Source organism: Natator depressus, chromosome 11 (genome assembly GCF_965152275.1).
Source record: "Natator depressus isolate rNatDep1 chromosome 11, rNatDep2.hap1, whole genome shotgun sequence".
In the NCBI taxonomy this organism is placed as follows: domain Eukaryota; kingdom Metazoa; phylum Chordata; order Testudines; family Cheloniidae; genus Natator; species Natator depressus.
This window is the reverse complement of record NC_134244.1, coordinates 32,291,557-32,305,431: the sequence shown is the minus strand read 5'-3', so window position 1 is coordinate 32,305,431 and position 13,875 is coordinate 32,291,557. Positions and strand designations below refer to the sequence as shown.

The 13,875-nt window shown below is 37.2% G+C and overlaps 1 protein-coding gene across 16 annotated transcripts in view; it reads left to right on the top strand.

The window, feature by feature from the left end:
- BAZ2B (bromodomain adjacent to zinc finger domain 2B) overlaps positions 1 to 13,875 on the top strand; it is a 272,852-nt gene that overhangs the window by 181,327 nt on the left and 77,650 nt on the right. For all 16 annotated transcript variants that reach the window (XM_074967402.1, XM_074967404.1, XM_074967403.1 and 13 more), the window contains 3 exons: positions 3,886 to 4,096; positions 8,203 to 8,295; positions 8,416 to 8,477. In XM_074967402.1, the coding sequence (XP_074823503.1) occupies positions 3,886 to 4,096; positions 8,203 to 8,295; positions 8,416 to 8,477 (366 nt within the window). The remainder of the gene's footprint in view (positions 1 to 3,885; positions 4,097 to 8,202; positions 8,296 to 8,415; positions 8,478 to 13,875) is intronic.

Sequence of the window (13,875 nt, the reverse complement as noted above, 5' to 3'; positions counted from 1 at the left end):
GGCCTCAATGTTTCCAGCATGCAGTCATGTTCCCCCTGCACTCATGGGACGGGCACAGTCTTTTCCAGAGCATTGCTGTCTTGTCCTCTGACTCAAGACAGCCAACTGCTGTCCCCAGCCTGATCCCAGGACTCAGCAGTCTAGATCTCTCCCAGGGAGTCAAAAGGTGTGTACCCAGGACTAAGGAGAGAGCGTGGTACCACTATGATGCAGTGTGGGGATTGCCGGTCCTTGGCACCATGGTCTCTCATGCTTTTTGATTTTGGAATGTAGAGCAGGTGGTCCCATTGTCGTACTACCTGAATGGCAGGTTAAGACTGTCACCCACACACCTGAGGCTAGACCCATCCCTGCTGCATCCCCAGGGCCACATAGTGGCCTCAGTGCAGAGGACCCAGGATGAAGGTGGACTGACATGTTCACAAAACACTGTATGTTGGTGCAGGCTGCTAGGGACAATGCAAGATTCACATGGTCTGTGTTGCAGTCCATACTCTTGACACCTCTTAGTCGACTTGAGTGAGGGGAAACTGCTTGGGAGTTGTCACAAATATGCATACAGACTAGCACTCTAAGAAGAAAGAGGTTACACACCTTTATGGTAACTGATGTTCTTCGAGAAGCCAGGTAGCTGGGTCTGGATGACAAGGGGATGATCTCCTAGAAGCTGGGACTGGACGACATGATAACTCAATAAATTGCCTTGGTCTTTTCATTTCCTCTCAAGCATCTGGCACCAGTCACTGTCGGAAGACAGGATCCTGGGCTAGATGGATCATCAGTTTGACCCAGTATGTGTAGTCTATATGCATATTCCACTACCTACCTCTGTGCCTGCTACTTCAGAGTCCTGGGATCATGGATTCTCACCCTTTATGCCCCTGTGGAATGATGCATGCACTACCATTAGGGGTACCGCTGACAGGAAAATTCTCCAACTTGTGGACACTGGACATACACTCACCAACTGTGGAATGCATATACAGATTACACATCTTGAAGAACATTTGTTACTGTAAACGTAAGCAACCTCACTTTCCTGTTCCAAAAACCTCTTATGTTGTGTTACAATTGTGAAATACATACTTTGATGATATCATTCAGATTACATTTATCCACTACCTGGGAATAGGTCTTCTGCTGTGTTTGTTTAAAAACAAAAAACAGTTGTATGTCTATAGATATATATGTCCTGGCTAGTGGTCTGAATGCAAGTCTGGGACCCAGGAACTCTGGTCCTGATCCTCAGTTGTGTTACAGCATCACAGGACATAGGGGGTTACTCTTGCATATGAGTCGTGTCAAGGCTGGTAGGAGTGATGGGATAGAATGATTTGCACTTCAGCAATCCTCAGCTATGTAACAGCCTCAAGAGTCGATTACTAGCTAAAATAAGTTAGAGTAGCCTTGAGGCTGTTTTAACATGGACTATAGTTATGTCTCCACTGCAAAAAAAAGGTGTGCTTTTACGTTGATTTAGCTATCTTGATGTAAAATCTTAGTGGAGACAAGGCATGTAATTTTGAAGATACCACTGAAAGCTGGTACTAAACTTATGTAGGAGTCTAAATGGAATAGCCAGATTCCGTTTTTTGAATAAGCAATGGTTCCCAGAATTCAACAACGTCTAAAATGATTGAAATTTACAATGAGATTTCGGCCTGCTTTTTCCCAGTCTGTGTTTACTCATCCAACATTATTCGATACCTCAAGAAGACCTGAAAGAGATACTTCCTTTAGACTCTTGTTCTAAAACAATGTCATGTCCTGCCAATATCTCCTGTTTTGCATTCTAAAAAACTGGATAAAATAGATACAGGAGCAGAGTGTCATCTGATATAAATCAATATTCCTTTTGTTATGGTATTATGTTTATTTACACCAGTGGAAAAATCTTGTCCATAGAATCAAATGTTGCATGGAAAGGCGGAATCCATATGGCTTTTCTTACTTTTGATGATGATGGATTTTTCAAAGGTTAATGTATTTGAATGTAGTGTCCCTCAGTTTGTGGTATCTTTTGCTGGAAACAGTACAAAAGGAGGGAAAACACGAGTACAGCACAATCTGAACTACCCTTGAACCATGATTGATTTTTTTTCATCTGTTTCTGAATCTTGTTTTGCATTTTTTTCCCTCACTCATGAATAAGCATATGAGAAGTTGTCTACTAGGTTGCAGGTTGGTATGGACAATAAAGAGAGACAATATTTAGTCCTGTTTACATGGCTCAAAAAGACAAATAGTCTATGATAAACTACAGGGGGAGATCCCTGAGGTATTAGACACCTGAAAAACAATATAGTGTATATAATAAATGGTACTCCTGCTGACAGATATGTAAGATACTACTTTGGCTCAAGTGGTACAGATACTGATTTTGGATTGAGAAGTCTTCACTCAGTTTTTAACAAAGATGGATTCTGCACTTGATGCTGGATATCAGTTAATGTATGCCTCTTGGAAGATCTGCATGCTAAGTACAGTATGGATTCTTGTGATATCTTTCTTCATAGTGGTTGGAGAGTTGAAAAATATCAGTGCAACTTCTGTTCGTAGCTGCTTTTGGATGTGAGGGTCTCATGTTATTAAAAAGTTCCTTTTACAGAATGTTCTATGAAACATTTCTTAGCATATTATGAAAGATTAGCATAAATAATTTAAACATAAATGACAAAATAAATTAACAAAACGCATTTTGTGGTTTATCATACTTGATTTTATTGTTTGTGGACTTATTAATTCACAAATTCAGTATTGCGAATCAACTGTAGTTTTTAAAAAAGTAGATGTGACTGGCTTCATAGTTGCTTTGGCAGACATTTTCAGAGTCCTTGACAAGCTTTCATTAAGTAAATGACGTGCTCCCAGAAGTAACCTTAGCTATCATTTCTTCCTATCATTCCAAAAAAATTGGAAAAGCAGTGAGAGATACCACATTTCCAAATAGATCAAGCTCAATCAAGCAAGATCAAATAGATCAAGGAACTGTTTTAATTAATAGACACAGTATGAGGTTCCCTCTTGTGTCAATTAAATGAAAGCTATCTAAAAAGTAACCTCTTGGTATTATAGCAACAGGAATTTAGGTGCCATGAGAAATTAAAAAGGGTTGAATTTAGTGCTTCTTACCTTGTTCAGGAGACTGTACAATTTCCAGAGCTTTGAATTAAGGTCATAGAGCAGATTATAACTACTTGAAAACTTTTGATTAGTTTTTAATTTTAGTTGACTGACAAATTAATTTTCACAGTAGGTGAAAACTAAATTGTACTAAATAAAATCGCAAGGTAGAAATGAGTTTCTGGTTTTTCAATTTATTTATTATAAAACTGAGATATCCAACCCTCCAAAAGTAACAAGTAAAAATCACAATCCGTTCTCCTGCTTTTACTGTTTTCCTTATATTCTATAAATTTCAGAATGGTTTTTACATATAGCCTGTCAGATTTTTAAACATCACATTGATTAATGGATAAGTGCAGGCGTAGTAGTTAAATTTGAAGTTTATAGGCTAAGGGAAAATCTGTTCTTCTGCCTAATCTGCTAAGTTGAGGAATGGGCTATTTAGGCAAGAGAGAACTAGAAGCAATATAGTAGTGGCACATATGTAATAACAAATGGTGTTTCACTCAGTAAATTAGCTTTGAGATCTTGTAAGTTTTAGTGGTAAATTGTAGAAATGCTTTTGATAAATCCCACAATACCTATGCAATTGCTCTGTGTCACCACAGTCATTCTAATACCAACTTTCATGTTTTTGTGTAAATATATTTACATATATAGACATATGCATTTTTGCATGTATGACCAGATCTGTGGATGTGTGTTTTTGTTTTCTTTTCACTTTTATTTATAATGGCTATGAAATATGTTAATTAAAAGGGTATGCAGTGGTGTCTTCTGAAAGAAGAGGAAGTCATTCCCCGTATCAGAGCTATGGAAGGTCGTAGAGGACGACCGCCAAATCCAGATAGACAGCGTGCTAGAGAGGAATCAAGAATGAGGCGTCGGAAAGGCCGACCTCCAAATGTTGGTAGCACTGAATTTTTAGACAACACTGATGCAAAGCTGTTAAGGAAGTTGCAAGCTCAAGGTAAGAAATTTGTTATAGTTTCCACAACCTGAAAGTAACGATGTTCCATTTTCCTAAAGGCAAGTATTATTATTTATTTCTGCTACTGTATGTCCTTGCAAGTTGCTTTTTGAAATCTTGTCAAAAGTGTGACCTGGACCTTCAGTTTAAAGCCAAGTAGATATAAGCGTGCTTTAAAGAGAGGTGTAAAGGGTGTGTGTGTGTGTGTGTGTGTAATAAATGAATAAGCTTGGGCAATATTAACTTTATTTAAATTTATACAATGTAATAGCGGACATCTGGGTACCACTAACAGTTTTTTTTAAAATACATACGGATATGAGAATCTGATCCGAAAAATAAGCATCAGGCATGTAACCTTCATCCCAGTGCTGTACTTCAAAATTGCATCACATTTTCCTAAAAGAAGTTAATATTCTACAAAATTCTCTTACGGCTCAGTGTTATTTTTCCTCTTGGGTTTCATGATTGATCTGGCTTATATGGTGAATGTGAACATACGCTGTCTGTTGCTGTGCTGCACAGGATTCATACATAAAATATCTAAGCCTTGACTACCTCTTTGTGAGATTCATTGTGCCTTTTCCCCCTGTGCCTGCAAAGAGCATTACACAACAAAGAGCCAGTCATTGGAGATGATTGAAATGTTCTACCTGAACAAACAGGGTGCATTTTTAAAAATACCTTTTGTAGGTAGTATTTTTTGCTTGGAGCTGGATATCAGGTAAGGTAGCTAGATCATTTTCTATCTCATTAGAGTCCACTCAGCACCATAGTACTTGTTGCTTGTATATTGCTTTCAATCTGATAATCTCAAAGCAATTTACAAATATTAACAGCGTAAGCCTCATGACACCCCTGTGAAGTGCAAAAATAAATGCAAAAACAGATGCTAGAGAGGTTGTGTCTTGCCCATTCAGAGCCAGAATTAATCCAGATCTCCTGATTTGCACTCCGACCACTAGACCACAATGCCTCCTTTTTCAGCCCTCTACCTACAATAGCAACGTGAGAGCAAATTAGGGTGTATTTCCTCAGCAGTGACTATTTCTTCTCTAGTGACTTTATTGTATTAGTAAAAGATATCCCTCCCTGTGCCTGTTTGCAAATTTTCCTGTTGTTTGAGATTTCATAGAGGTGTCCAGATACTACACTGAAAGAGGCCATGCAAGCAGATAGGTATTTGGAGGCACTCTCTTGTCTGCTTTTCTCCATTCTTCAAGGACAGATGATTCTCATAGCCCTGTCATGGCTACAGGAGGTTCTTTATATTTAGTATTGGACCTATTATGCCTGTTAATGTCCACCTTGGCTTCCTTTTCCCCACTCAGGTTCTCAAGCATCGAGAGTAATATCGATTTCAACCTGATGTCTTGTGATCTCAATCTTTCAGAATCTTTACTAATTAATAATGGTATAGACTAGGAACTGCTAGTCCAATCAGATGCATTTTGGCACTCTCCCTGTCAACTGTTCTGTGTCTCCATGTATTTGGATATGTCAGGCTATCTAAAAGAAACAAGTGTTTTTAATAGGGGGGTTCCAGGCTCATTTCATGGGTGGCATCCAGAGTTTTTCTTAAACATATACCAATTCTGAGAATTGGCCATACATTTACTTACTTGAAGAATTTGTCGGACATTCATATTCTGCAGCGAGATATCTATACAGTGTGTGTTATAAATACCTGCATGGGTAGATGATAACTTTTTATACTTTGTGTAAATATTCCTTAGAAAATCATCATGAAAATTTACTAGTCCTGGAATAAAATCTCCTCACACTCGGTTACTGGTGTGGTAATAAAAAAATATTTTATTCACCTATTTAAAAAAATAGTTTTCCCAAAGGAAGGACAAGTAAAACATTGCAAAACTGATATAAAGGACTATTTTCCTTTTGGCATGGTAGTACTGCAAAAATATTTTCTTAAGACTAGCTTCTTAGATGCACATTTCCTTGTCTAGTTACTCCTGCCTTTCGATATCCAAAGAATGCAGTTTCTATGTATGGGATCCCAAGAATGAGAAACATTTCCTACCAATCTTGTAACTTCTGTTCTTTGATAGTAAACTCCTCTAAAGAGCTACGCTCTTCAGGGCTTTTCACTTCTTCTACTGTTAAATACGTGTCTCAACTGTGTGGTCAACATTATGGAGCTAGGCAATCTCCTGGAGCTTATGTGGGTAGAAAAGTATACTAATAAGTACTTGGCGTGTGATTCAGGGCACACACCATCCTTTCTAGAAATTCTCATTTCAATAGTTCAATTTCACAAGTTGACACATGTGCATACTTCTAAAGAGTGTGCATTTCTGGAGTAAATTTTCTGTGAGTAGCTTAATCTCTGTCAATAAGTTAATTTGTCTTTTACTTTGGATTCTTGTGTGGTGTAGTCAAATAATATAAAAAACTATTGTAGTTGTTGCTGTTTCATAGAATCATAGAATATCAGGGTTGGAAGGGACCTCAGGAGGTCATCTAGTCCAACCCCGGGCTCAAAGCAGGACCAATCCCCAACTAAAACTAAATTGCACATCGTTGGTGGTGGGTTGTTTTTTTGTTTTTTTTTAAATCAAGCCCAAATGTCTCAGTTGAATATTCCTACTGCACCAAAAAGATAGTCCTCTATGACTGGTTCCTTTACCAGTCTTTCAAGAGATTAAAAGAGCTCCAGGTTCATTTCTGATTCAAATTATGCAAAATAGAGTTCTTGTGGTGAAGAAGTAGAGGGGTCTGTTCTTTCAGATCATCCTTTGGCACTGAGAGCTGACTGCATAAAAACTCCTATCCTTAAATTCTAGAGCTTGAACGAACAATCTCCAGAAGTCCAAGACCTTCAGTACTCTTAATTTCATAAATACCCAGTGTAAGGCCGGGTTTTTCTTACAAAAGATTTGAGAAGTTATAAGTAAGTTAGTTTGTTTTTTGTTTTGTTTTGTCCCTCACCCCCATGATTCTATGATAGCTATACGAAAATGCACTTAGTATTGGCCTAACTCTGTTCCCACTGAAGTCAAATGGAGTTTAAGCATTGAGTTCAGTGGAAGCAGAGTTACACCAGTCCTGAATGTGTTTGAAAATCCCACCCTATGTATAGAGTAACTGCTAAAAAATTATTTTTGTCTGTACTGCATCTTTAAATCCTTATACTTCATCTCTTATTTTTGTTGGAAAACATAAGTTTTTCAGGCATTTCAAATAGCACCCTTCTGTAATTCAGTGTTAGAAAAAAGATCTGATTTTTTTTTCAGTTTTCATTAGCATTTACATGAAATACTGATGTATTCTCTTAAAATACACTTACATTTTTTCCTCTTTTTTTTGTTACACGATAAACCGTCCATAAACTGTCATTTTAACTTTTTCTGCTTTTTTTTCTTTTTTAACCAGTAGACCTCTTCACTGTTATGTCACTCATTGTGAGCTCTGCTGTTTTACATCCTTGTCTTGTACCCTGAAATTTTATTACATTTTGTCATACACAGAGAGCAGCCATATACTTGTAGTCTAAATTACTTATCGTTTAGATTAAGGGAAAATGACAAGAATGAACAAATGTAATGTGTCTGTGACTCAGGTTGAAAATTTAACTCACTTCAGTACCACCTTACTTCACAAATAGTCTCACTAAAATCAATGGAAGTATTGAAAGAGTGGCAAAATCTAACCTTATGAGAGTGTACTGTGTAGTATGTGCTATCTGAACCCTCTCTCCTGGGATTGTTCAAAAAGGATTAGACGTTTATATGGAATAGTTTAGTTTATAAAGAGACAAAGAGGTGGGTCAGAATTTTTTATCCTGATGTTATCACTTGATTGAAAGTAAATTATTTTCATTTTTCAGAATTATACATAATTTTTGTGTAGATAACAGAAAGCATCCATGTTCATTTGAGAAGCTGTTAGAGGTATTTGTTTATAAAAGATATCCTGGTATAAGAATTCTATATTTAAACATTTTCAGGATAAATATGTACAAGATAAACTCACTATTTTCTTTGTCTCCTCTTTCTTTATATGAAAAAGTCTGAACACATAAGTTAGATCTTTTATGTGAGACAGTGCTGTGACTATGTGTTTAATATTTCCTCTTTGTGTTACAGAAATAGCGAGGCAAGCAGCACAAATAAAGCTTTTGAGAAAACTTCAGAAGCAGGAACAGGCTCGAGCTGCCAAAGAAGCAAAAAAACAGCAAGGTAAGTAGTAAACCTCTAAGACATTGTGCATAGTTGCAGATGAGCTTTAGAATTGTCGAGATTAGGTTACTGTTCTTCAGTCATTTTCTGCTGATGTTACATTTTTTGTTTTACTTGTAGCTATTATGGCTGCTGAAGAAAAGCGGAAGCAAAAAGAACAGATAAAGATAATGAAACAGCAGGTAAATTTTGTGTATTCCTTAAATAAGCTCTGTATTTTATTTATTTATTTAAACTCATACTTTCAATATATTTGATAGGTTATACAGTGTACTTGTTAAAATTTGAAGTTGTTAGTTATCTAATTATAAAGAACATATGTTGTATTTTATTTTGAAAGACTAGATTGTGCAGCCCTTACTCATGTTGGTGAATATGTCCCTTGCGTGATCATGTTTACTTCAGTGGTACTACACATGTGAATAAGGGTTGCACAGCTGGCCCTCCAGTTAGTTATATGCTCAACTACTCTACGGCTCTATAAAAAGAAATGGTGATATAGCTGCTTATGTAAACATCAAAATAGCTCAGTCAAAACTGCTAGAGAGGAAACTGCCAGTGATTTTGGATTGCTTAAGAACAATTATATCTAAGCATAGTGATGAATTAAAGTACAAATTGCTTGCTTTTTAAATAAAAAATTACTGTTAAATATTGTTATAGCAAAAGCTCTTAACCATATGTAATACTTTCAACAGCAAGAAGATTTTTCATATTTTAGCCATTCATAAATTAAGCTACTTGTGGAAGCAGGTTTTTCATCATTTGAACAAATATCCCAATAAATGAAGTATTAAATGAATGCTTTTGAAGCCTGAAATTCTAAAAACAATTGTTTTACTGGGTTTCTTTGCATTCATTCTATTCCCTGCAGTGAACTGGACACGTTAATTTCTGAAATAGTGTGTGGTGTGCATTGTGTTTTTGAAGAAAGGTATTTAAATTATTGCTCTTTGCGCTATTTTAAGTTCTGTATTCATATTGATATAGAAACTTTGCTGCTTGTGTAGAAGCTTAAATTGTGTGTGTTTATAGTTAAAACCTAGGCATTCTGATTTTTTGATAGAGAACTTTATTAAGATTGTCAGGATATCCTGATCAGCATTTCTTTGACTGTCCTTGTATTGTGCAGTACAGTTACAATATTTCTTTGATTTATAAAGAAAATGAAACACAAAAGTACCTTAATTAATTTGTGCGTGGAAAGAGGAGTCAGCGTTTACTTGAGATTTTCATTTCAATCCAATAATAAAACCCAACCATGGAGCCAGGGGAACGTATTCCAGATGAAATACCTTGCACTTTTTAAACAGGCTTCACCAGATATCTGTGCAAGGCGGGATTTGTTATCACATTCTTGATACCATATCTTGATTGTAACCTGTGAGAGTGAACATTGGTATACATTTCTGCCTTTCTGGTCAATTTCTGCTATAGATTTTATTATTATTTAAATTACAGTGGTGCCTTGAAGCCCCAGTCATGGACCAGGACACAACTGTGCTATGTGCTGTAGAGACAGAACAAAATGATTGTCCCTGCCCCAGGGAGCTTACTTATAACGGTGTATTGCTGATCAATTGCGTTTGTAGCTCAGTTGTTTTTTTTTAAAAAAAGGCGCTTGTGTTAGAGTGTTGCTCAGCATACTGAAAAAGTGCCTGCAGCGCAACCCAAATTTAAGTGAGGTCGGCCTATATTATTTATAGAATCTTCTCACATAATAGGACTGTGCATTCAGGTGCCACAGGAAACAAGTAAACCCAGATCTCTCTGTATTTGTTTTTGGCTTTGGGGAGTCATTAATGGGGATGAAATAATGTATGCTCTGATCGTCTCACCATCTAGAAATGATTACTAGTCAGTCTTGACTAGAGCTGGCTGAATAACATATTTTTCAATTTGTTGGCTATTTCAAAAAGTAGTTAAAAAAAACCTGGGTTTGACTGAAAACCAACATTTCTCAAATTTTCAGGGAATCAAAAAGTCAAATAAAAAAATAATAATTTGGGTTAAATAAAATTTTTGACCATTTTTTAAATGTCCTTGACATTTTAAAAATCAATTCTAAGGCAATTTTAAAACAAATATCATTAAAACGAAACAATCAAAAGGTTTCATTTTGAAAATGTTGAAATATTTTGATATGTTTTCTATTTTTCTTTCCTAAATGAACATTTCAGCAAAATTGACACAAATTAAAAAAACATTTTGTTGTCACTGAATCTGTATTTTTTGCCCCCAACCCCATTTTGTCTGAAAAATGTTGCCCAGCTCTAGTTCTTGCATAGCAGGATCTGGGTCCTGTGTAGTAACAACACAATCCAACTTCAAAACTTTGAGAATTCTAATAGTTGTTTCTCTACGAGCAGCATTAACTCTGACCTCAGTAACAAATACATGCCACCAAGTTGTGATAAAGACCTGTGTGCTGTTTTGTTTCTACCTAAAAAAAAAGAAAAATTAAAAAAAAAGAGGTCAGAGTTAAGGTTATGCAGTTGAATGGGATTTCGGAGAACCTTGATAGTGCACATTGTCAGTGTCTGAATGCTGGAAGTGAAAATTAGATTTATGTAGACATAAGGAATCCGCTCCACTTTTCAGATAACTATGTACATATCTTTCTTTCTACGTGTCCCCTGTGATTGCCCTGTTGCTGCCAAGTGAATGGGAAATTGGGCAAGGGGTCAAGGAGAATGAAAGATTTACAGGTGATAGCTAACTGAGAAACAGAACTGCTCACTGTTAAGGAGACACTGTCCCTGTCTAACAGACTTCCTTAAGTTTGCCACAGTGCAGCCCTGTTTGGACTGGGGCTTCCCCAGTTTAAACAAAGACTGGCAAGAGACTGTAGTTGGGGACCTGGGGAGGCAGACAGGATAGTTTGAGGACCCAGCAAGGGTCATGGTAACAGAGGAAAAAGGACGTAAGTCTCTTGTTCCAAAAACATAAGACTCTACCACTTCACCTAGAGTCTCCTCTGACTTAGCAGTATATGAAGTTGAGCAGTTCTGATTAGGGCAGTAGTGTTTAGTGCACCATGGAACAGATTGTAACATCTCTGCCAATGCTGAATAGTACTTTATTCTTTGTGTTGTCCGTGGAATCAGTTGGGACCACTCACAGAGTAAGGTGCTACTCAGTCACTATGAGTAGTAATATCAGAATCTTGGCCTCAATGTCTTAGTAAACATGAATACAAAAAAACCCAAACATGTTAATAGAAAGAGATTACCTATTAAAGTAATATTTGAAGATAATGGCAATTGTGTGCATGAGAGTAAACCTCTTCAGTCTGAGTTAACTTAATCAGTTTATTCAGATAATGGCATTTAGAAACTTTTACATGGTAAAGGACTGTTTAATCTAACACATAAAACATAGTGTCCTCCTTTTTGTGTGGCTAAGTATAGTCAAAATAGAATTGAATGAGTAAAGAAAGGAGAGGGAAAGGATTTGAGCTGAGAAACTCAACATATAAAATTTTAGTCCACTCTGTAGTACAGTAAAGGCTAAGAGTATGTTGGCTTGTATCAAGAGGATATTATGCTAGCTAACTTATACAAAAAACACTGAGTGTATTGGTACCACATTTGTGAAATATGCAGTGTAGGTCACATTAGTTGAAGAAAAATTTTGTTAAAATGGAGAGAATAAGGGTAGGATACCAAGATAATAAATGGAATGGAGAAGGTTTGCGTATGAGGAGAGCAACAAAATGGTAATTTTTAAGATTTGAAGTGTTATTGTCCCTAAACTAGAGTGTATTTCATTCAACTTGATCTACTTGAAGTTGTTAGATTAAAATGAGGGGACATAAGTGTTGTTTAACTATGACTATGGCATACAGCAGGTAAGAGGCTTTTTTTTTTTTTAAGAGAGATTAGTGAATTGGTGGAATGATTTTCCAGTTGAGAGAGTGCAGTCAGTAGTATTAAGAGAGAGGTTGGATTGCCATTTTGCACTCTACATTGGGGCTACACCTTTAATATTATTTGGATACTGCAGCTAGGGCAGAGTGCAACTACCTGCCTGCTCATAGAACAGAATTTCATCCACAGGGCACTCTGCAACTAAGCTCTTTGATCTGTGCTCACTGCCTCTGTCCCTGGGCGGTATGGTGACATTTGCGGGTAGCTGAGATGTTTGAGCTTTGGATAGACGCATTTTAAAGAAATCTAATTAAATATACTTATGGTGGTAAAACTGTGGGTGACCCTAGAGGATTAATTTTGTGCTTTTCACACTTCTTTCCTGGGAGGTCAAGGTATGGTTAAGAGGGGATTCCCCCCCCCCCCATTAGTCTTTTTTGGCGTGTGTTTAGCCTCCAGCACAGAAAATGGAGTGACTTTTAACATGTTTAAATTTTAGAAAGTTTTAGTAGAGAACATAGAGGTGGCATAATATTGTTTTTAGTAAACTGTTCCAACCATAGTGGGCCCACTTCTGGTACTGTGCAGGAACTCTCACCATGCCCCGGAGAGGAGATGAAGTTGACTCCTCTTCATGACATATTTATTCTCTGGAGACTCCAAAAAATACAGTGGTGACATAATTTCCAACACACAGAATAGAGAATTGATGGCTCATATCATACTCAGACTTTTCTCTTACAGGTGCCTTGATACTATGTCCATTTGAACGCTTGTCTGTATGACACAGCCTGATGAAAGCTGCTTTGACATCCCTTGGAATAAGTTAAGGGCTTTGCTATGCCCTGAGTTCTGTGGTTCATATTTTCTCCTGTTTGTCCAGATAACAGAATATCCATCGAAAGACATGCTCTGCTCTTTTAATTGATGTTCCTCAAGCAGCTGTTCTGAAACAATAAACCCTTAGATAGGATGCCATAACATTTTCAATTGCAGCACATACTATCTCTTTTTACAAGGCACAAAGTATACAACACAGGACATGTGAAATAAAACTGTACAGTGACTGCATTAGGCTCCTCCCATGCCTCAGGAGCTCACAGGCATGCTGAAGTCTCTGGGAATGACCATGACTGAAAGTGCTGTGGCGACTGTTTTCCAGATTTACTTATTTATTTACTTTTACTCTATAGTGCATAACGTCACACACCCCTCTGAGAAATACAAGTAAGGTTGTCCAAACTCAGACTATCCATCTTGATAGGCTAGTTTTCAGTGGAAATAAAAGTATACAGCACTTAATTGTGCATACTTCATCCAGATCAGATATGGCTAGGCTAAATATTGGCTGCTACTGGGTAGGTACTTTGGGCCATGCAATATGCCAGGTAGCCCGATCAGTGAAGGTTCAAGAATGGCTATGCTCCCAGCCCCCGATGTCTGCAAGAGTTAAGCAACAGATAGCAGGGAGCAATGAAGATTTCACAGCCCCCAGCATTCCCTGTATAAGCAGACTGCGTCCAAGCACCACAGCCCCTATTTCTACCCATCCCTACACATCTCCACCATTGCAAGCCAGGATTTGGCCTACACTGTATATTTTGTGCGATCATCAGGGTGCTTCCTTTTCTCTAAGTTAGTATAATAGAAAAACTGTTGTGACTGCCTAAACATAAACCCACAGGCATAGATTCCATTTTCAGTGCTTTCA